At 48.0% G+C, this 27,704-nt stretch overlaps 1 protein-coding gene across 1 annotated transcript in view; it reads right to left on the bottom strand.

Annotated features, from left to right (window-relative positions):
• Window positions 1-27,110, bottom strand: part of SPTBN4 (spectrin beta, non-erythrocytic 4) — a 68,413-nt gene extending 41,303 nt beyond the window's left edge. The window contains exons 1-14 of the mRNA XM_064489335.1: window positions 26,991-27,110; window positions 24,626-24,811; window positions 14,599-14,750; window positions 13,330-13,503; window positions 12,030-12,121; window positions 10,922-11,002; window positions 9,724-9,839; window positions 7,178-7,290; window positions 6,894-7,081; window positions 6,702-6,819; window positions 6,281-6,439; window positions 5,286-5,588; window positions 4,308-4,458; window positions 441-1,380 (exon numbers count right to left, since the gene is read on the bottom strand). Coding sequence (XP_064345405.1) covers window positions 441-1,380; window positions 4,308-4,458; window positions 5,286-5,588; window positions 6,281-6,439; window positions 6,702-6,819; window positions 6,894-7,081; window positions 7,178-7,290; window positions 9,724-9,839; window positions 10,922-11,002; window positions 12,030-12,121; window positions 13,330-13,503; window positions 14,599-14,750; window positions 24,626-24,797 — 2,759 coding nt within the window. The 5' untranslated portion in view covers window positions 24,798-24,811; window positions 26,991-27,110. The remainder of the gene's footprint in view (window positions 1-440; window positions 1,381-4,307; window positions 4,459-5,285; window positions 5,589-6,280; window positions 6,440-6,701; window positions 6,820-6,893; window positions 7,082-7,177; window positions 7,291-9,723; window positions 9,840-10,921; window positions 11,003-12,029; window positions 12,122-13,329; window positions 13,504-14,598; window positions 14,751-24,625; window positions 24,812-26,990) is intronic.
• Window positions 27,111-27,704: the final 594 nt, after the last annotated feature.

Here is a 27,704-nt window from a genome sequence, read left to right as displayed (position 1 = left end):
TATCTACTGTGTCACAGGGTGGTAAGTGCTATGAAGAAACATAAAGTGGGTGAGGGAATAGAAAGTGACAAAGGTCAGAGCAATTTTGTTAGCTAGGGAGGTGACATCTATGCAAGGGCAATGAGAGTCCCAGGGGAGGGATCAGGCTGGGGCAACCCTGGAGAAGCTTAGGTTAATTTCATGCCAGGTGACTATAAGCCTCATAGTAATAATAGCAAACGCTCCTGGGGTGCTCCCTGAACCCAGACATTTGGTAAGTATTTTGCACGTATTAACTCACTTACGGTTCTCCAGGAGTTTGTGAGGTTGGGACTAATATCGTTCCCATTTTACTAGAACCCCTGGTTCCAGGTGAGTGAACACGGAAACTGTTTAACCAAGGAAGGTGAGACTGTGTGCATGAGGAAGGGGGCCGAGGAGTCCCACAAGCGGGCGCTCACCGGTGCTGCACCACCTCGACGTCGTCGAGTGAATCAGGCACACGCATGGCGAGCAGCCATTTCTCCTTCTCACCGATCCACAGCTCGCAAGCGTGCACCTCCCCGAACATGCGGTAGACGGCGAGGGCATCCCGCAGCCACTGGCGCCGCAGCGCAGCCACCTCGGTCACCTCGGCGAACAGCTGCTCGGCCTCCACAACGCGCACCTGCAATGCTACCACCAATGGCCCGGCGCCACTAGCGCCCCCAAGTGTGGCCAGCTGACGCCGCAGGCCGCCCACTGGCCCGCGATGCGCCTCCACCTCCCCAGTGAGCGCGCGGTGCTGGCGGGCCAGGCGGCGGCTGGATGCTTCGTCGTGGCCGAAGTCGCCCGCGGCTGCTAGGCGGTAGGCGTCGCGGAGCCAGTCCAGGAGCCCGTCGAGGTCAGCGCCGAACTGATGCAACGCTCGCGCCTCCTGCAGCCGCCGCTCGCGCCGCGCCGCCGCCTCTTCCAGCCGCTGCCAGCGTCGCCGTGCGCTCGCCGCGCGCTCCGCCAGGCCCGCCAGGTGCACTGTCTCGGCTCCCGGGCCCACGGAGCCACCGGCGGCGGCCAGCTCCTCGCCGAGCCGCAGCGCCTGCTGTAGCAGTGCCCGCCGCCCGCCTAGCTCGCCCTGCAGGATCTTGTGTTGCGCCAAGAGGCGCGCGGTGCTGGACAGGTCATGTGCGCCGCCCGCGGAACTCGCCGCGCCCGCCGCGCCGCCGCCGCCCGCCGCCTCTAGGAGGCGCTCCTTGTCGCGGGCCCAGCTCTCGGCCTCTTCCAGCTCCTGCAGCAGCGCCCACAGGCTCCGTGAGGCCTCCAGATCGGCTCGCCGCCTTGCCGCCTGCTCCTGCAGCTCCGCCAGACAGCCGTGCACGTGGTTTACGCGGTTGCAGATGACCTGCGGATCGCAGGGCTGGTAACCTGGGCCAGGAGAAAGGGAGGATCCCTGGTTGGGCACAGGCCAGGGGGGCGCCCAAGAGAGGGTGGCGCAGGCTACCTGCCTAGACCTTGGCCTGACTTCATCAAATGGCAGGTTACACGTCGCCTTCTCCAGGCAGCCGCCTCCTCCAGGCAGCCACCTCCTCCAGGCAGCTTTCCCTGACATCCCAATCTGGAGCAGGCGCCTTCTCTGGTTCTTCCAGGCTTCTCTGCTTTCCCCATCGCAGCCGGGACTACTCTGCCTGTAACTTTGTCATTCCAGCTCTGACCCCTCTGGGTTGTCACTGCCAGTCTGTCTCCCCCACTGGACTGGGAGCCCCGTAAGGACAGGGCCTGGGACAGTCTCCATCACACAGTGTTCTCGCCACTGCCCAGCATAGGGTGGAGCCCAGAGCAGAAGCCTAGTGAAAATGGTGACTTATTGATTGAATGATGGATGGAAACTGAGATTCAGCAATTCCTAGAATCTGTATTATTTTAGTGTAAACATACAGTGTGTTTCCTTTAGAACTGGACCGAGTGAAACAACTCTTAAGCAATGCTTCTGGGTTCCCTCCCTCATCCTCGGTTGCCTTATCTATTAACTCAGTGATGATCTAAACTCCTTTTTGTGTTAAAATATTTCACCTTCCTCCTAGACCTTTAGTTTGTGGGATTAATTTTACTAGGTGGCAGCCAACATTTCTTTAATGAAATAGAATCGAATGAATAGAAAATATCAGAATGTAACACTCGAGGTAAGAGGAAGCATTGTTTTATAAAGCCTTCATGTCTGTGCATATCTCTCTGTGTGTGTGTACACGTGTGCCTGTGAACTCTGGGTCATGAGGTAAATGTACTTCTTACTGGGTTAAAACAGTGTGAAAGACACTGCCCTATATGGCATGCAGGATTTCTGTATTTTTGGACATTCACTGAAATTGACCCAAATACCAATGCATAATAAACATCAATGGCGTCCATGTATCCAGCCCTTACTCTGACACAACGTCACTGAATTCTTACAACCATCCTACAAGGCCAGTATCCTTACTAACCCCAACTTACAGATGAAGAAACACACGCTCAGGAAGGGAAGCTGCTTGCCCAGAATCAGTAGCAGATCAGGTCACACTCTGGACCATTCATCGGGTAGCACTGCCTCCCATCACCATGACAACACACAACCCACATTAGCCTCTTTGCTGTTTCCACGGTGCTGCTGGCACGTTGTCATCAGGCACCGAGATCTCACAAGGAAAAGATAGAGAGAAGCTCCCGGATGAACATCCATAAGAATGAAGGATGAAGGAGAGGGTTCCAACAATGTCTTGAGGGCTGAGCTAGGATGGGGATGTCTGCACCCAGGCGTGGAAGGAGACCTCAGCGTTTGCTCTTAGGACATGATCCAGCCCATGAAGGTGAGAAACTTCCCGACCATCCTGCAAGCCAGACAGCCTCTTCCTTTTCTAACAATGCTCCAGGATTCCCAAGGGCCGTGGCTCCAGGTAAAGGAGTGAGATAGAATAGCCTCAAAACCCTCTTATCAGCTCTGCAGCTCTGGGCCTCAGTCTCCTCATCAGGGAGAAAGAAAAAAGCCACCCTGATGCTGTCAGCGCTCATACACAGCTGCACAGGACACAACATCAGACAAGATGACTCTGTGATCATGATGGCGTGAGACAGAGACAAAACCGCTCCGCAGTCACGTCTGAGCGCACACAAAACAAGGTCACTGCGCAAACCGCAAAAACAGCCACTGACTCCCCCTTGCCTGGCCAAGGTGAACCACTTCTGCCAATCCTGTCCCTCCCACCACCTGGATAAAAATGATTAAGATGTGCAATCGTCTAATTACCTCCACTTCCTGATGGCATTCAAGCTGCAGCAAAACACACTACATTAAATCAAACCAAATCACTTAACACAGCCCACATCCTATAATAAGCCCCTCTTAACATCCTCTTACTGATGGGGAACCCCTTACTGGGTTCCCCGTGGTGTGCGCAAAGGGCCAACAAACTCAGCTTGGTTTGACTCCAGCGGGGCTCCTGGTGGTCTTTGGTTGGAAGGTATTGACCTCAGTGAAATGAGAACCTCATTAGAGCCAGACTGGGTTTTGTCTATCAGCATCCAAGCCCCTGTTTCTGCTAATGGTGCCCCACCCTTCTCCTTTTCTGTTCATGCCTTTGGAGGGAGCTGACCCTACTCTTGGCCCTGGGTGGATATGTTACATAGATATGGCCAATGATGCTTGGCTGAGCAATGGAGATGGAAGCCACAGTGGGCTAATGAAAGCTTTCCTTGAACCTTTTGCCAGAATACTGAGAAAGGGGCCTATCTCTTACTGACTGTTGGGATGTAAACATGGGGCTGAGTGATCCAGTGATCTAGATTTATACCACAAGGGGAGGGACTGCCCAACAGTGACACAAGCATAAAGACTAGAGTTGGAGAGAGATGGAATCTTAAAAGTATCATTGAACTATCCTTGGATCCAGCCATACCTAAAGCGAAAATCATCCTTTCCTGCACATTTAGTTACATCAGCCAATACATTCCCCCTACCTCCGTAAGTTAATTGAATTGAGTTTCTATCACTTGAAGCTGAACAAGCCTTGACAATAATTACCTTATTCAGTCTTTTTATGGTATTCACTGAGATCTGACTGTGAAAGGCTTAGCACATGACAAGTGCTCAACAGACGTGAACTATTACTGCAGAATCTGAAAGCAGGAAGAATCATGTGGCCCAACCTCCCACTCAAGGCACTAATTCCCCCCATGGTATCCCTGATGGAGTGTGATCCTAGTCCATGATTGGATACCTCTAGAGATGGGGAGCTCACTCCTTCACTCTCTCAGGAGACATTTGCTTCTATTAGTGGCAGCCCTGAAAGTCTCCACCCCAACCCCAACCCCAGACTCACCCTGCAACTGGGAGAAACGCAGGGCAGCAGCATTGAGTGCCTCCACCCGCTCACTCTGGGCAGCGATGTCCCCCTCCAGCAGCCCATGCTTCTGCAACAGGTCCTCTGCCTCCACCAGGTGCTGCCCACACTCCCGGGACAGCAGCTGAGCCTACAAGAAGGGGCAGCCCCGAGCATACTTTGAGCATCAGCCTTCAGGCCACTCCTCCCTCCCACTGCCCGTACCAGCCTCTGCTCCTCTACACGATCAGACTCTTCTGTCTCAGTCTCTGTGTCTCTGTCATCATTTCTCTCCATCTCTGTCTCTCTGAATGTTTCATCTCTCATTGTCTCTGCAGTTCTGGGCTCTGGCTTTATCACTCTTTCTCCCTCTCTATGCCTCCATCTGTATCTTCTTCCATCTCTCTGCCTTCACCTCTGCCTCATTTACACTTCTCTGTCTCCATCTCTAACCCTCTTTCTCTCCAGTCTCTCTTTGTGTCTGTCTCTCTCTCTCCGCTTCCATCCTTCTCATCTCCATCTCGCTCTGTATCTGTCTGTCTATCTCCGGTAGGTCTCTCACTTTCTCAGATGGATTCCACCTCTGGATGTGTTTTTCTCTGTAGCCATTTAGATTTCTGTTCCTACCTTTGTGTCTGCTTCTCCAGCTCTCTTTCTCTGATATCTCTTTCAAATTGTCACGATCTTCCTCTGACTTAATCTTTCTGTCTCTGTCCCTACTCTCTCTGTCTCCATTTACTGTGTCTTTTTATCTATTTCTCTAGATATTTCTCTGTCTCTTTCTCACACTTTCTTTTTCTGCATCTCTGTCTCTCTCCCTGTATCTTTCACTCTTTCTTTTTGTCTCCCTTTCTCTTTATCTCTTTCTGTCTCGCTCTCCTTCCCTCTCCATCTTTGACAACTCCTACATTGTAGATCCCTCCCTCCCTCCCCTCCCAGCAGGCCATCTCCATCCTTGGTCCCCGGTCTGGCTCCCACCTGCATCTCCTCCATCCAGTCCACCATGTACACCATCTCCTGGAAGACTTTCTGCAGGGCCAGGTTCTGCTCGAGCCGTGTCCGCCGGGCACCTACCAGCCCAGTCAGCAGGGCCCACTGGCGCAGGACACTGTCACGCTGGGCTGCCACTCGGCGGGCATCATAGTAGCCTTCAGTCGCCAATGCCTGGGCCAGCTCTGCCACGCCCTGCACCCGCTCCTCATAGGCTGCAATGTCCGCCTCAATCGCTTCATGCTTCTTCATGGCTGCCTCCACTGCTGGCAGTTCATACCCAAAGTTGTCCTGGGGCAGGGCAGGCCACAGACACTCACCCATGTTGCCTCAGCAGTCAACCTGTTACCTTGACTCTGTGTGACCTTTGAAACTCCCCCACCTGCTCCTGTTTCCCTGGAGACCAGTCCCATCCTTCCCTGTTACCCTGGAGATCAGCCTCCCCATCCCCAGTTACCCTGGAGACCAGCTCCTCTCTTCCCTGTTACCCTGGAGACCAGCCCCACCTTTCCCAGTTACTCTGGAGACCAGCTCCACCCTTCCCTATTATATCTCTAACCCTAAACTTGTTACCCAGGAAATAGTCCCCATCCTTCCATTTCCTTAGAGACTGGGGACCAGGCCTACCCTATCCTGTTACTTAGGAGACCAATCCTGAGTTACCCTGGACACCAGATAACAACCTCCTTTGTCACTTAAGAGATAATTAAATACTCTCCCGATTTCTGAAGAGACTGATTTTGGGCTCTCTAGTTACCTTGGAGACCAGCCTCACTCTCTTATTACCCTAGAGAGCAGGCCTACCCCCCTCCCCTACCAATCACTTGGGAGACCGCTTCTCCCTTCCCACCCTCGTTTGTCACCTAGGAGACTAATCCAACACTTCTCTGTTGCTTAGGAGATCAAGTCTCCCTCTCTGGTCCTTGGGCCATCAGCCCCACCCCCCCTCCCATTCCCCCGGAGCCAAGCCCTACACCCTGTACCTGGGAGACCAGGCGCTGGTTCTCATTCAGCCAGCTCTCGCGCATAGCCACCTTGTGGTCAAACCTCTGGGCCAACAGTTCCAGCTTCTCCTGCCGGATCAGTTCAGCCCGTAGGGCAGCCTCTCGCTCGTGTTCTGCCTTCTCCAGTTGGCCCCATGCCTAGGGAGGCAGGAGATTCCAACAACTCCCCACAGTTAAGTGGCCCTGGCTTCTCTGTCTGAGGTCACTCCCAGCACTTATGACACCTTCTGCACAAACTGGGGAAAAAATGTTGCTTCCTCATGACCCTTTACTGCTAGGGAACCATCAGAATAAATATGCAGGCCGTGATGTCTGCAATGTAAATGGCTCCCTTGAGCAGTGCACAACCTACACAACTTTACAGAGCAACCCTTCCTCTCTCCTACATCCTCAGCCTCACCTTATCGATATCCCAGATGCCACAGCCCTCCCGGGGCACGAAGAGGCGACGGTTGCAGGCACGCAGTTTGCTCTGGATGCTGAAGAGCAGCACCTCCAGGTTCCCCTTCTCCTGAAACCTGAAGGGGCCTGAGCTCAGGGACCCCTCCTCCACGCCTCCACCTGCTCCCCTCCCTCCTGCGCTGGGCCTCACTTGACTGGCTTCTCCAGTGTGCAATAGGCCGTGAAAGCCTGAAGCTGCTGCTGCACCCCACTCAGTGAGTTGGCGAACTTCTGGTTGCTGATAAGCCCCACGGTGCGGTGGATCCAGGCTAGCAGCTCGGCCGCCAGCTCCTCATAGCGCTCAATGATCTTCCCTACCTCCAACACCTGGTCCAGGACCTGACCAGGCAAAGGGAGGTGGGATCAGCCTCATCCCAGATATGCCCCCACACAGTTCCCAGGCTCCCACCCGCCCCATTCCTTGGCTCCTCATACCTTCCCGATCCGCTTCCCCTCCACAGCCAGAGCCTTCATCTTAGAGAAGTAATGGTAGAAAGAGACCACATAGGTAATGATGGACTTCTCATCTGGAGCCTCCATGTTCACATCTAGAGGGTAAAGGAGAGTGAGGAAGCATGATGGTAAGCACTCTGACAGACAGACTGAAGGTATTACAGGGAGCTGGGAGAACTCACTCTTAATAGCTGTGTGAACTTGGGCCAGGTAACTAACCTCTCTGTTCCTCAGTTTTTGTATCTTCCCAATGGGGCTCCACCTCATGGGATTAAACAGTGCCTGACACACATAAACCACAACAGAGAAATTTATTTATAATTATTTCTTGAACCATCATTCTACCTTCCACCTCAGGGCCTTTGCACATGCTGTTCTGTCTGGAACACTGTTCTCTTTTCTGTGTGCCAAACTCCCACTCATCCTTCAGGGCTCCACTAAACTTAAGTTTCCTCAAACAAGCCTTCCTGTTCATCCTGTCTAGAGTTGACCTCCTCTTGTTATTCTTCCTTATAGCAGTTTATCATTTCCTCCTAGAACATATCACAATTTATAATTAACTATTCATGTATGTGATTATGTTCTTACCTCGAGTTTCAGCTACATGAGGATAAGGGTTATGCCTATCTTTTACCACTGTTCCTGCCATGCCCTGCACACAGTAGGGGCTCAATAAATATTTACGAAATGTATGAATGGTGTCTGAGGTCAAGGACACAGGCTTCGGAGGCAGCCTGAGCTTGAATCCCACCTCAGCCACTTACTCACTGCATGTCCTTAGAAAACAGACCCAACTTCTATCAGCCTTAGTTCCCCGTTGTTACAGTAAGGATAATCACAGTGTCTGCTACCTAGGAACACCATAAGCAGTAGAAAGAATAGCCTGGCACAGAGGAGTAACTCAGTAAATCCTGTTATCATTTTAATTTACCCATTGAATGCACAACAACCATCCTCTTCCCCGCCTCATGAAACTGACATCCAGTAAACACCGACCACATGCCAGGCATTGAGCACAGAATACAGCTATAAGAGGCAGGGTAGAGGAATGATTAAGACCATGATTTCTGGGATCAGATAGTCCTGTTTACTAGTGTTCTTTCCTTTTTTTAAAACTATTTACTTACTTACTTATTTATTTTACAGTATCATTTTTTAAATTGAAGTATAGTTGATTTACAATATTATATGTTATAGGTATACAATATAGTAATTCACAAATTTTTAAAGGTTATACTCCATTTACAGTTGTTATAAAATATTGGCTCTATTCCCCATGTTGTTCAGTACATCTCTGAAGCTTATTTTATACCTGATAGTTTGTACCTCTTAATCTTCCACCTCCATCTTGCCCCTCCCCCTTCCCTTCCCCACCGGTAACCACTAGTTCCTTCTCTACATCTGTGAGTCTGTTTCTTTTCTGTTATATTCACTAGTTTGTTGTATTTTTTTAGACTCCACATGTAAGTGATATCTTACAGTATTTGTCTTTCTTTGTCTGACTTATTTCACTAAGCATAATGCCCTGCAAGTCCACCCATGCTGTACACCAGAAACTAATACAACATTTTAAATCAATAGTACTTCAATTAAAAAGCAAACAAACAATCAGCCAGCCAACCCATTTAAATAAGGGCAGAAGAACTGAACAGACATTTTTTCCAAAAGAGGAAACGCAGATGGCCAACAGGAACATGAAAAGTTGCTCAACATCACTAATATCAGGGATGTTTACTGGTTTTCAGTGTGATGCTGAGCAAGTAATTTTACATCTTTGAGCCTTTGTTTCCATCACTTTAAAGCAGAATTGATGACTTATATCCAACCAGATCGGTGTGAGGATGAAAGGCAACAACATTCATATAATTCCCAGCCGTGTGCTTGGCACACAGTAGATGCTCAGAAAAAAGGGAACAACCATTATTCCAGATATGGGGGAGTGGTGAGGCAAGATCATGGCCATTATTCCAGAAAGAGGGGGTTGGTATTCCGTGTGATCATGGATTGGGAATGAGGCTGAAGTCAGGAGTGGGAGTGGGGATAGACTGAAAATGGGGAAGGGGCTGGGATGGGGACAGAGTTGTGGATGGGGACAGGCATAGGGATGGGCTGGGGATGGGAATGGGGTTAGAAACAGGATTGGTGTGGGGATGGGGCTAATGTTGGGGATTGGACAGCATTGGAGATCAGGTTGGGGATAGTGTTGGCTTTAGAGATGGGGCTGGGGTTAGGGAGAGAGAAGGGGTTGGGTGTGGAGGGAGATGACTAAGGATGGGGTTGGGGAGAGGAGGTTAAGATGAACATAGGAATAGAGATGGGGTCCAGTTTGAGATAGAAATGGAGAAACTAAGGGACATGGGGATGGGAAGGGAGTGGGATTGGTGATGAGGAAGGAGAGGGGAGGGAGTTGGGATTTGAAACCTTGGGATTCGGGAAGGTGTTGCAGGAGGATGGGTCGAGTCTGGGATGGCGCTGGGAGTGCGAGCCCCTCCAAGAGGAAATCTGGGCTGGGGCCAGGCAGGGCTCACCCTCAGGGTCCAGCAGACGTGCCAGCCCCAGGTGCTGCTCAGCCGTGCGGAAGGCTCTCTGCAGGTTGTAGTTGGCGTTGGACTTGGTGAGTTTGTTGAAGTCCACGAGGTCGGGCCTGGGCAGGGGCACAGAGTGGGCAGGCAGCAGGCAGGCTCCAAAGCCGGTGAGCAAACAGGTGAAAAGACATCCTTGTCTGAGTCCCACCCAGGGTGAGGGAGGGAGGAGCACAACCCAGCCAAGGGAAAAGCTGTGTGTGCTGGTGTGTGTCTGTGCAGCATTTCACTGCGTGAGGGCACACGTACGTGTGACTTCACGACACACACACATCTACTCAGGTGTGTTTCTCTACAGTTATTATGTAGTGCTTAGAAGTATGAGGTCTGGAGCCAGCTTTCCTGGCTCAAACCCCAGCTCAGCCACTTCCTGGCAGTCTGGGTGAGCTCTCTGTGCCTCAGTTTCCTCATCTGTAAAATGGGGGATAATAATAGCCTCTGCCTCATAGGGGCACTGAGTATGAAAAGACTTACAGGAAAGCACTTAGAACAATGCTGGTACACTTAGCAAATGTTCCCATTGTTAGCACAACCCGGGTTACAGCTTATGTGTTTGTGGGTGTGTAGATGGTGCTGGGTCTCCCTGTACATGTATGAGTGTGTATGTGTGGGTTCTGGCTTCTGTCACAGCAGAACAAGTCCCTCCCAGTCTCTGGGCCTCAGTTTCCCCAATCTGTCACATGGACGAGGGTGATGTGGGGATAATTTGCCTGGATGCCCACCCCTCAGCCAGCTCAGTCCCAGGCCCTGAAGTATGAGCATCTGGGTGTGCAGGGAGCCAGGAGAGGATCTGGGGGTGCACAGTGAGGAAGGAGTTTCTGGTGCACACACAGGAGCGGATCCAAGCGGAGTGAGCTGCCCACCGTGGGGGCGTCTAAGCATCAGGACCAGGTACAAGCTGTATATGTGCATGAGTATATGGATGTTTCCATGTGTGCACACAGTATGCAGCCTGGACAGGGGTCTGTGTGTGTGTGCCTGTGTGTAAGAGCATGAGTGTGAACGGAAACATGTATGTGTGCAGAGAGGTGAAGTGGGGGTCCTGTGTCTACACGTGTTTATATACATCCCTGTACAAGTGTGTGCCCAAGGGATGTGGGGTTGGGGGTAGGGCCAGGCTGGGCTGCCCCAGGCCAGGTGGTACCTGTGCCGGTGAATGAGGGCATTGAAGGCCAAACCATCCCGCCAGCTGGTGGTAAAATTCTGGATGTTTACCTCAGGGTACCTGGCAGTGTGGAAGGGAGAGACAGAGGCAGAGATGGAGAGTCAGGAGGAAAGAGGGAGGGAGGGAGAGACAGACAGACAGGCAGAGATGGATCAGTGGATGGATGGATATACATGATATATAGATGGATGATGAGAGAGAGAGAGGGAGAAAGAGAGAAAGATAGATAGGTAGATAGATTGAGTGGACCAGGGAAACGAACAGAGAGAGAGATCGAGAGAGAGAGAGACAGGAGAGGAGCAAACAAGAGAGAGAAACAGAGGGAAGACAAAAAGAAGAAGGAAGGAAAGGACAGAGAGAGAGCAAGATGCAGATAGAGATGGGGAAAGAAAGGAGTGGGGAGAGAGAGATAGGAGGGAAAGAGAAGGGAGGAGGGAGAGAGAGGAACAAGGAAGAGCAGACACAGAGGTAAAGACAGACACATGAAAGAACTAAGAGCATCTCAAGACAGCCCCAGGAGGACGAGAGTCAGCGGAAGCCCAGTCTCCATCCACACTTGCCCCTCCCTCCTTCTTCCAAGGGCTTTGAGTCTCCAGAGGGCACTTGTGTCTCATGCCAGGCCCCTCCCCTCAGGGCAGAGAGTTGCAGGACGAGGGGACATACCTAGTGGGGTCTGTGCACCCCATTTCTCGACTCCACTGAAGGTACCAAGACCTGAACTTCCCACCCGAGCTACCAGAGCCCTGGTGTGTGTTCCCCTAGGCTGAGGGGTCGGGAAAGAGCTCAGGATAGGGCTGGGGGGTTCCACACAGGTGCACATGAGGCCTCTGTGGTGCAGAATGAGATGGGGGAGGGAAGGGAGCTCACCACCTTAGGCATTGCTCTCTGAGAAGTCCAAGTTCTAAATTTGAACCTGACCTTCTAGAGGTTTAGTCATTAAGTTTGGAGGAGTTTGTTACCAGTTTGTTAACTTCAGATGTAATTTTGACACTGAGGACTTGGGCTGCCCCTTGTACTCCTGTCCCAGAAGGAAGCCCAGAGGTCAGGGCCTGGCCTTCCTAGGGACTAGGGGGTTTGGGGGGCTCACCCAGCTGTCTTCATCTGACACCACAAGAGCAGTGCGTCCTTGGCTGAGCGAGTCTCTCTGTTGTCCTCAGTCTCAATTTTGATGACTTGAATCTGTGAGGATACAAAACATGGCTACTGGGACCTGGAGGGCTTGAGGCTGGGCAACAGCCCACCCCAACCGAGGGACGGCAGAGATGAGAGATGCAGCTTTAGGCCTGGGGGGTGGAGGCACCACCTTGTCCCCCTCCCCTTCCCCTACAGCATGTCCTTTCCCACTCCTGAGAGTCTTCCCTACCCAGCTCCCTCTTCACCTCCCTATGGCCCTACCCTGGTCCAGCTCCAGTCTCTTCCTCAAGCTCCTGGCCCCTAATTTTGGTGACCACCTCAAATCCAGAAGGATCTTTCTATGTCTGATTATGCCCTTCCTCTTGATAAAACTCTCTAAATTCTCCCTATCTCAGACAGAATAAAATCCAACTGCTAATCACAGATCACCTCAGCCCTGCCAACCATTCTGACCTCATCTCCTCTCTGTCTCCCCTTTGCCTCCTGTTCTCTAGCCTTACTGGTCTTTCTGTACCTGTAACATGCCAAGCTCACTCCTACCTCAGGGCCTTTGCATTTGCTGTGCCCCCTGCCTGGAATGCTTTCTCCTTTCATCTTCATGTCATTCAGCCATCAGCTTCTCTGGTCACTAAGGCTAAAATCTCAACACCATCAATGGGATATTTTATATCCCTTTTACTGCTTTATCATAATCTATTCTGTTTTGTAAAGTTATTTCCACTTCTCTGCCTAGAATTGTCCTTTTCCCATACCTTTCCTGTTTGCACACTGATGTGTTTATTATCTGTCTACCCTCTCCACCACGTCTTGTTCCAAAAACACAGAAAATGTGTCTATTTTGTTTCTGAAGTGAAGCAAGATTGCCTGCATTTGAATTCCAGCCCCAGTACGCAGCTGTGTGACCTTAAGCATATTACTTCACCTCTCTGGGCTTCAGTTTTCTCATTGGTAAAGTGGGATAATAAATAGTACCTAATTATTGAGGGGTTTGTGCATATTAAATACCAAGTGCTTAGAACAGATGAAAAAATAAATGATCATATATTATCACCACCATCACTATGATGAGTTAGAGTTTTATCAAGAGGAGGGGCATTACACTTTTTAAAAATCATTTTCACCCCCACCACCTGGAACAGGGTTCCCAGAGCATATTAGGAATATTTTTGGAGTGAATGAATGAATGGCTGAGGAACACCTTCCTATGGCTCCATTGTGGGAGCGGGGCTGGGCTGGGGTCACTTGAGGATCACCTGGAAGCGCAGGATGATGGTCCAGACCAGCCCCAGGGTCAGTCGGTGGTTTCCGTCCACAATGTCATGCGAGCCCACATTCTCCAAGTGCACGCGCTGCTCCTTCAGGAACTGCAGTGCCTTGTCCACATTTTCCAGGGAGTGGATCCTCATGCGACCACGCGTGGGCCTTGGCTAGGGCGGCAGGGGCATTAGGAGATCCAGAACCTGGCCAAGAGCACCGTGCCCTCTACCCTATCTCTTCCAAAGAAGGCCGCCCACAAAACTACGCACCCCCAAATTCCAAGTCCAAGCCCAGGCAATGCCCTTCAGTCGCCTCATCAAATACCCAGGACTCAATCCTTCTAAAGAAGCCCTACCCCATTCGTAGCCAGACCCTTTCAGGGCGTATTCAAGTTCCTGGACCCGCCCTTTCAATTTAAGCCCCACCTCCAACCTGATAACCACGCCTTTTACCATGCAGCTCCGCCCCCTGTCTGTAGCCATACTCTCGCCTCTTCCATTGGATCTCTGCTCCAGGCGACTAATGTTTTGCCACTAGTTCCATGGCCATATCCCTCACTTCCTCTTTTTCAGGTCCCAGCCAAGGACCACGCCCATTTCTATCAAGCCCCGCCCCACTCCAGGGCTCTCCCCTTGTTTATAGCTCTATTCCTTTCAACGGCGTTTGTTTCTATTCTATAGCCATGCCCCTCACGATTTCCTGAGCTCCAGACTCTGCTTCTTTAATCGATATCTAGCTCCAACAGAAAGCAACCCTTTGCGATGAAGCCCCATCCAAGCTCAGAAATACAACTGCAACCCATACAAGAAGCCACACCCATACAAGAGTTCCGTCTGGTCCCCCAGCCTCATCCTTCTGATGACAACCGTACTCTCATCCTTCATAGACCCACTGCAACTGAGTTCTGCCCCTGTTTTATAGCCATGCCTCTTGCTACCGCACTACCCAGGGCAGTTCCTTCTAATAAAGCTCCTCCCTTCTCCAATAAGCCCATCCCTTCCAACGGAGCCCCACTCAAGCCCGGAGTCCCGCACTGAATGACAATCCTCTCCTTTGACGGAATCTCGCCTCTGTTCCAAGCCACAACCCGCGGCTCCTCACAACCAAGCCCTGCCCCTGTGCCATAGCCCCGCCCACCCTAATAAGGGGCTTTTACCCACCTAGCCTTTCTAGGACGTTCCACCCAACCTTTAGCCAGGCCCTGTAGTAGCCCCGCCCGGGACTCCAGGGCCGCCCTCTTCCCCCAGCCCTCCTGGCCCTCTCACCAGCTGCTCCCCCGACAGCACTTCCAAGAGCCGCGTGAGCACGAAGCCATCCCTAAGGTCGGCATAGAGGTCCCCGATGTGGCAGCCAACGCGGGCGAGGTGCGAGTTCACCCACTTGGTGAAGGTTTTCTTCTGCACAGCCTCCCGCTCATCTGAAGGACAGACCCTAATGAGGCCCAGTCTCCTCCAGGACCTCTCCCTTCCAGCTTCACTCCAGCCCTCCCCTGCCAACCCCCAGCCAAATCCTGCTCAGGCCCAGCTCTCTGCAACTATCCGGTCTTTGTTCAGGCGGCTCTTCCTACCTGGGACAACCTCTCCGCCCCTCCTACCCCGCCTTCTGCCCTCCCCTCCACTGCCCACCTGGAGATGGCCTCCTTGTCCTTTAAAGTTTTCCTGGGATATTACTTCCCCAGGAAGGCTTATCTGTTTCTTACCCAAATCGGCTCTGTTCATTCCTTCAATATTTGAGCACCCGCTATGTGCCCCATGCTGTTCTAGGCTCTGAATACAGACAAAGCCCTTCTGTGGCAGAGCTCAGTTTAGTGGGGACATACATTAGGGAGCCATAGAGGGTTAGGAGGAAGAAGGACAGGATAAGAGTTGGGTTTCAGGGACATCTCTGGCTGCTGTGGGAAGGGTACCTCACAGAGGGCAAGAATGGCAGCCCGGAGCCCAGGGAGGAGATGAGGGAAAGGACCCCAGAGAGACAGAGAATGAAGTTGGACGAGGGCAGAAGCCGAGGGAATGGAAGAAGGGGGCATACTGTAGAGTTATTAAGAGTTGGCCACTGAATGTCTGTGGGGAATGAAAAGGAAGGAATATGCCAGAATGAACATTCCCTGAGGGCAGGAACCATGTCTCCCCTCTCTAGTAGCCAGACAGCCAGGTTTCCAACATCCCTGGGGCAAGGAGTAAGCTTGGGACTACCAACAGGAGGGTAGTGGGAGGATGTGCGAGACTTCTGCCTCACTTGCTTACAAAGAAATTGTTTGGGATCTATCTTACTGTCTTTTTTTTTAATATATAAGTTTTACTATAAGCAGTAATTCACACACTATAAAATTCAGCCTTCTAAAGTGTAAATTCAGTGGTTTTTAGCATAGTCACAGAGTTGTGCAACCATCACCACTATCGAATACCAGAAGATTTTTACCACCCCAAGAAGAAACCCTGTACCCACTTAACAGTCACTCCCCACTCCCCCTTCTCTTAACCCTCAGCAATCATTCATCTATTTTCTGTCTCTACGGATTCACCTATTCTGGACACTTTACATAAGTGAAATCATGCAGTATACGGCCTTTTATGTCTTGACTTCCTTCTCTCAGCATATTTTCAAGGTTCATTCATGTTGTGGCATGTATCAGTATTTTATTCCTTTTTACAGCCAAATAGCATCTCATTGGGTAGATATACTACATTTTACTTATCTAAATGTCCATCAGCTGATGGACATTTGGGTTATTTCTACTTTCTGGTGATTATGAGCAATGCTGCTATGAACAATCAGGTATAAGTTTTTGTCCGGACACATGTTTTCAGTTATCTTGAGTATAAACCTGGGAGTAAAATGGCTGGGTCAACTGGTAACTCTATGTTTAATCTTTTGAGGAACTTCCAGACTGTTTTCCAAAGTGGCTGAACCATTTTACATTCCCACCAGCAATGTACAAGGGTTCCAATTTCCCCATATCCTCACCACCACTTGTCATTTTCCTTTCTTTTCTTTTTTTTTTTAATTTTATTATGGTCATCCCAGCGGGTATGAAGTGGCATCTCAATGTTGTTTTGATTTGTATTTCCCTGATGATTAACAATTTATAACTAAATATTTAGCAGTCATACTTTTAAGTTCCCTATGAGTGCAGAAATTATGATTTGTATTACCAGTTTATTCCCAATTTTAACCATCTGAAACCTCACAATAACTTTTCTTCCTAAAATTCACTTTTTATAACATTTCCAAATATTACATTTGATTCTGGCAGTAGAGAATACACGTAACTAGAAAACTTGCAGTAAATTGACCTGTATTTCTTTTTGGGTGTGTGTGTGTGTTTGTTTGTTTGTTTTGGTGGGGGAAGGTAATTAGGTTTACTTATTTATTTATTTTTGGAGGAAGTACTGGGGAATGAACCCAGGACCTGGACCTCCTGTATGCTAAACATGAACTCCACTTGAGCTATACCCTCCCCCCAACTTTTTTTATCTTTTGTATTTCTTTGTGCTTCAAGTTGGATCTTTTTTTTTTTTTTTTTGGAAGAGTGACATTTATTTGTTTAGGTTTTTTTTCAAGGGGGGAGGTAATTAGGCTTATTTATTTCTTTATTTTGAGAGGAGGTACCAGGGATTGAACCCAGGACCTTGTTCATACTAAGCATGTGCTCTACTACTTGAGTTATACCCGTCCCCGCAAAGTTGGATCTTGAATGTTTGCCTTTAGTTTGAAAATGAATATACAGAAACAAGCAGTAAATCCAAATGGCCTATCTCGTTTGTTTAAATGTGGGGTTTGTGCTGTTTGGATAGGATGATCATTGATCACACATGAGGAATCGATGACAGAAAAGACGCTGAATTGGGTATTTGGTGATTCTGCCTTCCCACAACCGATGCCCATAGCAGATTGTGGCCACTGCGGAGGCCCGACTGGAACTTTGGCACATCCCCAGTGTGGTGCAGAATGAGGACAACTGGATTCAGTCCTGTCTCTACTGATGGCCACTGTGTGACTTTGAGAGGCCATCCCTCCTCTTTGGGCCTCTATTTTCCCATTTCCAAAATGAGAGGTTTGGGGGAAGGGTATAGCTCAGTAGTAGAGCACATGCTTAGCATGGACAAGGTCCTTGGTTCAATTCCCAGTACTTGCATTAAAAATAAAGAAATAAATAAACCTAATTGGCCACTCCTCCCCCCCAAAAAAGAAAAAAAATCAATAAGAGGTTTGTCAGTGGGTTCTGGGGGACCCTGGACGTTTGGCAATTCATACTTGGAAGACAAGGATCCATGAGAATATTTTTAATTTTTAGTTTCATTTCAATGGTACCCAAGGAAAATTAATAGAAACAAATCCTGGACCATCTGGATGGTGACTTCATAGAGGGGACTATGCTGTGAGCGTTCAGGTTTTGTGATTCATTAACACAGAGCTGGGGTCCAGAGCTGAAATGCCCACAGGGGCCAGGCAACCAGGCCTTCCTGAAGTGGGGCAGTGGCCACACGGCCCCGGAGAACAGAGCCTCCCAGGAACAAAGGCTCAGTGTTGCCATAATATATTATAGTCCACGAGGAGCCAAAAATCTGGAGACAAAATCTCCCTATTTTTAAACGTTGGCAACTGATTTATGTTTTTATAAAACACAGTGGGGCTGAAACCAAATATGTCCCAGAGTGCCACTTCTGATATAAGATGACACTGAATGTTTACTGCGTTGGTGAGAGTGTTTGGCTGCCTTGCTGGGTATCTTTCGTCTGCCCCTCCGGTGCCGCCTCCACTCTTCTGCACCTGCTCTGGGCCCAGGGGAGTTGTCTGGTGTAGACCATGTGAATGGGCTCCCTGGCCCATACAGGCCTTAGACTGTCGGTTGGGTTTGGCTAGCCAGAGATGAGAGGAGAAAGAAGTGGCTGAGCAACTTATTCCCTCCCTGCTTGACCATCTTCTGCCAGGGCCTGGTGTCTCTCTCTACTCCGTGCTCCTCCCTCTCACTCCCTTCCCTGCCCGAGGCCCTAGAGGTCTCCATCACCCTTGTAAGCTCTCACAACCCTGCCTACACCTCTGTAAATCATCCTTTCATTAAACTCACCTTAATTTTACCCCTTTGAGGGAGCTATCCACTTCTTCCTGGCACTCAAGTTGGTACACAAACCTTTAAGCTGTCAAGACTCCAAGCCAAAAGATCATGGTCCTACCTCTGCCACTGTGCTCATATTGAGTTATTTTAGCATTTATATTTTCTTTTCCACTATGGTAGTCACCAGTCAGAAGTGAAATGCTTTTCCTTAGAATAAAGTTTTAATTTTTTATATCTTGAGATTTTTTTCATATCTAATACATTGAGATTTTCATGGAGCAGGGAATAGCTACTCCCTTCTCTACTACTGGTTAAGAAGGAAGCATAGAGTGAGACTTCATATGTAAATGATATGTTTGGCTATTAGTCTGGGAAAAGTTAGGAAGCCAGAGATACCAAGTATTATTAGAAATGTGGGGCCATCATAACCCTCATGTCTGCCAGTGGGAGTTCTGGACTAGGGCAGCCATTCAGAAGGTGATCTGAGTCAAATTAAATCAACATATACCCACCATGACCCAGCAATTCTTTCCCTATGTATCTGTCCCGTAAACTTTTCCAAACTGGTTTACAAGGAGCATGTATGATGTTGTTCAATACAGTGCTATTTGCGGGGAGGGAGCAGGGCAGGCTGGGGGTTGGAGACAGCCTGGTCTCCATCACTGGGAAAGTGGAACATGGTGAATGCACACCACAGACTCCATGCAGCAGTTAGCAGCAACAGAGTAGAGGCACACAGAGCCCCAGGGGTGAGTCTTGAGGCTAGAAGGCATAACGCTGAATGAGAAAATAATGCAAAAAATGCAATAAAGATATAGTAAAATACGCATCAATTAGCAATGCCTGCATTCACAAACCCACACATAGGGGGCTCCCAGATTCGTGACAGAGTGAACCTGAAGTTCAGTTGGGAAAGGGAAGTCTTCAATAAATGGAGCTGAGTCAGCTGGATGTCCACATGGGGGGAAAAAGAACCTTGACCCATGCTGTACACAGTAATAAATATAGTAAATACCATTTGGCTTATAAAGTACAAAAGGGATACAATAGGCTTTTAGAAGAAAACATCAAAGAATATCTCCAGGATCTTGGAGTAGTCAACGATTTCTTACACAAAACACAAAATCTTAGCCAAATAGGAAATAATTATTAAATAATTATTAAATTAGACTACTTGTAAATGAAGAAATACTGTTCATCAAAAGGCAACATTAAAAGAATGAAAAGGTAAGCCACATCGTAGGAGAAAATATTCATAACAAGTGTATCTGACAAAGGACTTGTACCCAGAATATATAAGAACTCCTGCAAAACAAAACAAAACAAAACAAAACAAAACAAAACAAAACAAAAAGTAAGAATAGTAATAGGAAAACAAGCACAAGACTTCACAGGAGAATATCCAAATACTAAATATATGAAGAGGTGCTCCACCTCATTAAATGTTATTAGCTATCAGGAAAATGCAAATTAAAACCACAATAGAATCCACACCTGTCAGAATGGCTAAAATTTAAAAGACTGACCCCATCAAGGGTCAGATATACAGCAACTGAATTGCTCATACACTGTTGGAGGAAAGTAAAATTATACAAACTGGAAGTTTCTTCTATAGTTAGATTTACACCTACCCTGTGACCCAATAATTTCACTCCCAGGTGGGTCTAAGCATCAGAAATGAGTGCTTATATCCACCAAAAACACGTACTAGAAAGTTTAGAGCGGCAACAATTTGTCAGGCGAATGTGATAACCACTGCACTATGGAAACAACGCAACAATTTGTAATACTACTAATTACCAGTTTGTAGTAATCTAGTTTGTGATATCCCCAACTCGAAGCCACCTCAAATGCTCACCAACAGGTGAACAGATAAGTTAGGGCACATTCGCATTGTGGAATACTATACAGCAATGAAAAGGGATGATATACAAGTAGAGGTAGACATGGATGAATTGAATCTCATAAGAGGAAGTGTAGAGTGAACGAAGCCAGTTGTCAGAAGGGTACCCACTGCTTGATTCTGTTTATATAAAGTTCAGTTGCTAGCAAATTCAATGTACACTCTTAGAAGTTAGGACAGTGTTTACTCTGGGGTGTAGTGATACAGAGGCAGCCTGAGTGGGGCTTCTCTGGGGCTGTCAAATTCTGTTTCCTGATCTGGGTGCTAGTTACAAAGGGGCACTAATTGTGGAAATCCTGGACACTCACACTATATCTGCCCTTCTATATGCATGTAATACTTTTAATAAAGAGTTAAAATATATGGATACATGCACACTAATTAGCAATGCACATTTCACAGTCATCCACATGCAAAGGAAAAGATCCGCATTAAAACAATTGGAAATGTGTCCATAGACAGATGACTGGCTAAAGAAGTTATGGGATATTTACACAACGGAATACTACTCAGCCATAAAACAGAATAAAATAATGCCATTTGTAGCAACATGGATGGATTTGGAGACTGTCATTCTAAATGAAGTAAGCCAGAAAGAGAAAGAAAAATGCCATATGATATCACTCATATATGGAATCTAAAAAAAGAAAAAAAGAGGACACTAGTGGACTCATCTACAAAACAGAAACAGACTCGCAGACATAGTAAACAATCTTACAGTTACCGGGGGAAAGTGGGTATAGCAAGGTATAAATTTGGGAGTTTGAGATTTGCAAATGTTAGCCACTATATATAAAAATAGATTTTAAAAAATTTCTTCTGTATAGCACAGGGAACTGTATTCAATATCCTGCAATAACCTTTAATGAAAAAGAACATGAAAACAAATACACAGGGGAGAAAAAGGAAAAAAACAGTTGTTGCATATAGGAGAGAGGGCACTGATGTGACATATGGGAATAAAACAGAATAAATGAGTAGGTTAAGAGGCAAGAGGACTCACACAGACGCCAGACAACAGCAAGCCACACACTGTGGAGCATGATTACAGGAACTCTTTGAGCATGGGATCCAGACAAATTTTTTAATTGTCTTCATGCAAAAACATGTTACTGAGAACTCTGCTTAGAGGTTTGGCCTTAGTTTGAATAGACAAAAACCATGAGAGAAGCGGGCAAAGGGACCCAAAAGAAAATGCGCCCTAGTTGTCTACATCCTATTAGCATTTTGAACAACAGGATAGCAGCATCACAAAGTTACTGTTATGTTGAAGTCAATTGGTTTTGTGGTTTGGGTCTAGAATCCAAATGATGTGTTTTAGTTGTAGAGAATTTAGGCAATAACAGATATAAACAGAGTTGTGTGGTTTTGTGCATTTAAGAAAACCATAGTTCTAACAGTTTAAGAAATTTTTTTTCCTTAAAGGAGGTTCCTACATTTCTCTGGACCAGATGCTGTCTGAGGTGTCATCCAGGGCTGGTGTTCTCTGAATCAGTGGTTCTAAGAGTTGAATAGTCCTTGATCCTCATGTTACTACATCCCACCTCTGCATTCAAATCGTACTGTAGCTCCCTGGGAGCCTCACACTCTCCAGAATGTACAAGGCCCTTCCAGATCTGGAATCCACTGGCTCCTCTCTCATCATTATTTACTCACCACCTCACTCCAGCCACTCCCAACTTCTGGAAATCTTACCTCTGCTGTTCCCTCTCTCTAGAATATTCTTCCACTCTCGACTCTAAGGTTCACCACTTTTTTTTGGAGACGGGGGTGAAGTAATTAGGTTTATTTATTTATTTACTTATTATTTTTTAATGGAGGTACTGGGGATTGAACCCAGGACCACTTGCATGTTAAGCATGCACTCTACTGCTGAGCTATTTCCACCCCCCTGCCAAGGTTCACTCCTGTTAATCCTTTAGAGCTCAGCTTAGCCATCTCCACCTCCAGAAAGCGTTCTGATTCCCTAGACTGGATCCGGCCCCTCACTTGGGCTCCTACAGTCCCCAGGCTTCCACATTACAGTCCTCCACCTTTGCCTCCCACATCTCAGCCCTGATACCTCTGTAGCATCACGATCTGGCTGGATCTAACTTTCGCGCTGGACTGGGCGCCCTGCAGGGGCAGGACCAGAGCTGCCTTATTCACCAGTATGTCCCTTATATTGTCCAGTACAGGCCAAACACAGAGCAGGCACTGAATATTTTGTAGATGAAATAAGAAATTCTAGGAATTCTAAGGTTGATATGTTCCCAAGTTTTCAAATCCAAGACTAGAAATTCAATTTTCAGTTTCCATGAGTATATGTTTATATCATTTGAGGTGTCTCAACCACAGGAAGATAGCCAACCATGAGTTGAATCTGGTTAAGATTTTGTGTCATATTCCAGTTTTTTTTTTTTTTAATTATCTTGGTTTTTGAATTCTTTTTGTAGGGAGAGGGAAGTAATTAGGCTTTTTTTTTTTAAGAGGAGGTAGTGGGGATTGAGCCCAGGACCTGGTGCATGCTAGTCACACACTCTACCACTTGAGTTATACCCTCCCTGCTACATTCAGTTTTTTTGTTTTTGTTTTTTTAATTGGGAAACTGCATATAAACATCAGAGCCAGCAGCTCTGGGCCTGTATTTCCCCATGGCTAGAGCCAGCGACCAGGGTGCTGTTCTCCAGTTGACCATGGTCCCCAGTCCACTCACTTGTGTATGTCCCTTGCTTCCCAGAGACCCTTGACATCTTATAAAACAACCTGCTTGACATCTTATAAAATTCTAAGGATCTTAGTATTGTAGAGCCAATGACTGTCAGATGTTGAGTTACTAAAACTCTGAGATGCTGAGGGAATTGATTCTGACTTTTGGATTTTAAGATTTCATGACTATGACAATATATATTTTATGTGTATAACACTCCATGATTTTGAGATAGTAACATTCCCAAGGGTCAATGTGCTAAGGGTCTAATGTTTTAAAGGCTTATGACTATGGAGTTACATGTCTCTGAAGGGCCTTTGCTCATAAAGCTTTTTTTTCATTTTTTAAGTGGAATTATAGTCATTTTACAATGTTGTCTTAATTTCTGGTTTAAAGCATAGTGATTCATTTATACATATATGTACATTTTCATATTGGTTTTCATTATAGGCCATTACAAGGTATTAAATATAGTTCCTTGTGCCATAGAGTAGGACCTTGTTGTTTATCTATTTTATATATTGTAGTTAGTATCTGCAAATCCTGAACTCCCAGTTTATTCCTCCCCACCCCCTTCCCTGCCTGGTAACCGTAAGTTTGTTTTCTATGTCTGTGAGTCTGTCTCTGTTTTGCAAATAAGTTCATTTGAGTCCTTTTTTCCTCTCTCTTTTTGTTTTTTTAGATTCCACATATAAGTGATATTATATGGCATTTTTCTTTCTCTTTCTGGCCTATTTCACATAGTATGACCATCTCCAGCTACATCATAAAGCTTTAATGCTGATGATTAAACACCTCTGAGGTTCTAAAGCCCCAGGAATACAAAGTCCTAAGGATCAACGGCCTACAATTTCAAAGGTCTAAGGTCTGAAGATTCTGTAAGTATACAGTGCTCTGGTCTTCGCTTATATTGTTTTAAAACATCAAAGCAGGGTGACCAACCATCCCAGTTGTCCCAAGACTAAGGGTTTCAGTGCAAAAAGCATGAAGGTGTGGTCATTTTATCTCAAAGTTCTCAGGATCCACGCTTCTAATCTGAAATTCTAAAGGTTTAGAATTATAAAGCCCTAAGGATCTATCTGTATAAGAGTTTCGGTTTCTAAGGTTCTAAGATCCTAGGAGCCAATGATTAAAATTTCTAAGGTCTGTGATTACGAAAGTCTTTTTCCATGAGTCTCCATTCTCAAAGCCCTCAGGTTCAAAGAATTTCTGAGTGTGACGTTCCAAGGTCCTAAGATCCGAGGATTCTAAGGAAGTATGCTTACAAAGTCCCACATTTCTGGGGTTGTACATTTCTAAGGTTCTCTGGCTCCATACAGCAGCCACAAGCCACATGTGGCTATTTAAATTTAAATTAATTAAAAAGAAATTAAATTAAAAATTCAGTCCCTCAAGTAGCACATTTCCACTGCTCACAGCCACAAGTACTAGTGGTTAGTATATTGGACTTCACAGATAGAGAACATGTTTCCATCAGTGTGGAAAGTTCTATTGGCTGGTCTAAAGATTCAAGTTCTAAATGTCTGTAACTTTCTTCCCATCTTGCAGGCCATCAAGGTTCTCAGGCACTGAGGTACAGAGTCACCACCACAGCAGCATCCTCCCTCCCTAACCGCCCTCCCACCCCAGCTCTCCTCCAGGTACCTGCCAAGGCCTTGATCCGGGAGCACTCGAAGAGTGAGGCGCCCGCGGTGGAAGCAGCTGGTTGCTCCCGCTCCCAGCCCCGATCCGGACTCTCCCAGCGGGATGCAGGGTTGTTATTGTTAGGGGCTGGGGGCCCCTCCATGTTGTCCACTTCCCCTGGTACCTGCGCCATCAGGGAAGGTGAGCCTGGGGATGGGGAGAGGCAATGTTAGGGCTAGAAACAGGGCCTGAGTTCAGAGGTCCCACTTCTAACAGTGATTGGCTGTGAGTCCTGTCCCCTCTCTCATCGTTGGTTTCTCTGTGTTTAGAAGGGACATAATAATAATGACAGTAATGTTTACCCTGACCACATTGTAGGGCTGTGGTCAAGCACCCAGCTTAGCACCTAGCACAGGGTAGAGGCTGGGCAAATTGTCACTGTTATTTTTGTTAGAATGATAACATTGTTATCAATAGAAATCTAAAATACAATAATAACAATTATTAACTTTTATTGAGCACTTGGACTATGCTCAGAACTTTATATGCATTATCTTGTTTAATTCCTACAAATTTAATTCCCTAAAGAAAGGTATTATTAAGCCTATTTTACTGAGGAAGAAACTGAGGCACAGAGGGGTTAATTCACTTGCCTAAGGTCACACAGCTAGTAACTAGCCAGGGTTCAAACTTGGCACTGTGATCGAATTGCACTGATGCCCTCAATTCTTCATCCTTATAGCCACACCCTTTCCCACTTAAATCAGTGTTCTACTCTGGGGATGGGAGGAGTGGGAGAGTGAGGTGGGGAGATATGCCCCACCCCTTGACTCTGGGTTTGGTCACATGACTTGCTTTGACCAACAGAATTAGATGGAAGTGCTGGTGAGTTCTGAGCCCAGGACTCAGGAGATCTTGCATGCTTTTTCTAGTGCTTGAAAGTGGCCATGAGAAAAACACTGCTAGGCTAGTCCAGGTCCAAGGCCCTTATCACAGCCAAGGTCAGCTAGAGCAATCAACAGTCAGGATCCCCCTAGCCATTGCAACTTGTGAATAATCTCAGATGAGCCCAGCCTAAATCACTGACCTCAGACTTGAAACTAAATAAATGCTTAGTGTTTTAAGACACTGAGTTTGGGGGTGGTTTCTTGTGTTTTTTTTAAGTTTATTTTTTGGGGGGGGTGGTTATTGTGGCAATAACCAGCATTATTGTGGCAATAGCTAACTGACATTTTGTCTGACTCCAGAGCTATGTTCTAGAACACTGCCAGATTGTAAATATGAAAATTAAGGGGATGAGAGATATTAGATATAACTCTTCCACCCTCTGGGACCCCAAACCTGATTCTAAGACTAAGAAAGGAGGGAACTGGGAAGAGATCAATGTCCTCCTCAAAATATTCAGATAGTTGTCAACCCACCCGATTTTAGGAAGTCAGGATCTAGGTCTTGGTCAGTGTAGCAGAGGCTGTCCCTTTCAGTGGACACTCCAAAATCCATTATTATTATTCCCTTCTTCCATGGAAAGCTGTAAGTGGACACATAGCTACTTACCACCTGTGTGACCTTGGCCAAGTCACTTCCCCTCTCTGGGCCTCAGTTTGTTCATCTGTAAAATGTTAATTAATGATAATAGTACCCATTTCCTGGGGCATGTTTGAAAATGAGAGAATTAATAATGCAGGAAACATGGTATCCAGTTGACAGTAAGTCCTCAAAACACCAGCCTTGCTATTATTAGTCATCCTCTGGTCACATACCTTAGCAAATCAAAGTGCCTGTGCTGGAGTCAGACAGAAATGAGTTCCAAGTCCTGCTTTATTCTTGCTGTATCTTTAAACCCGATTATCTTTAACTTGGCGTCTCTGTGCCTCAGTTTCCCTCTCTGTTAAACGGTGAGCACAACTGTTTCCTCAATGGAGGGTACTTGGAGATGGGGAGGCACTTAGCGCTTGGTGAGCTCTCAGTCAGGCCGGCGGGGGAACAGCCCTGGCCATTACGTGATTCAATGGAGAAGGGAGAGCGGTGGGGGAGGTGGAAAGGGGTGTCCTGCGGCCCCAGAAAAGGCTGGCTCCGCGAGGCTAGGGCTGGAATCTAGGATTGGATTCTTTAACCCTTCCAAGGCCGCGCCTCTCTCTCTCCGCAGTCTAGTCACCGTTCCCAAGGAGGGGGGCCTGGAAAGGACAGGCTTGTCTGGAAGACCCACGTATGGCGCGCAGGCTGGACTGGGTTGAGGGGTAGGGGCTGATTCTGCCCTCGACCCTCTGCCTCCCCAAGCCGGGGAGACCCTGGGGGCTCAGGCCATGCCCACGGCGCGCGGGGGAGGGATGCTCGGGCAGGTGGGGAGATGCTGAAGGGAGGGGCTATCCGCCCCCACGCCGCTCACCTGGGCCCGCGGCCGCTGGTGCCGCTGTCCCCGCTGCTCGTCGTGCCCGACCGCCCTCCCTGTCGGCGTCCGAGGCCCGGCCCGGCCCGGCCCGGCTCGGCTCGGCCCGGCCCCACCTGCCCCGCCGCTCGGCCAGATCCGCATGCGCCGCCGCCGGCGCGCCTCCTCCCGCTCGCGCGGACGCCGCGCTCGGCGCGCCCCCGGGACCCCCTCCCGCCCGCGGTCCCCTGCCAACCCCGACCGCCTGCAGCGCTGGCCCACGCACGGACACACACTCGGCCACGGTGTGCGATGCACAGATGCAGGGGCCGGAGGTAACGTCACACACAGTCACACACTGCCACACACACGGGGTCATATACAGCGTCACAAACATTATCCACATCCACACACACAGTCACCTCCTCGTTTGGGGTCACACAGGGTCAAATATTCAAACTGTCTCACGCAGTAACAAGCTCACACTAGTTCCCACACTCAAGCTGTGCCCGACAGCTTCACACAACGTAAAACACTCAAATAGTGCCACCACCATTCACACGGAGTCATACATAAGCACACATGTGTCACACACAGTCGCACACTTCCATGGGGTCACAAAGTGTCATATACTCACACATCACCACGGCTTCACCATCACACAGTGTCACACTTTTATACACAAACTTATTACACCAGTTACACATTCACATGGGGGTCATACGTCCTGCACTG

Source organism: Camelus dromedarius, chromosome 9 (assembly GCF_036321535.1).
Source record: "Camelus dromedarius isolate mCamDro1 chromosome 9, mCamDro1.pat, whole genome shotgun sequence".
Classification (NCBI taxonomy): Eukaryota; Metazoa; Chordata; class Mammalia; order Artiodactyla; family Camelidae; genus Camelus; species Camelus dromedarius.
This window is presented reverse-complemented; position numbering and strand designations above follow the sequence as displayed.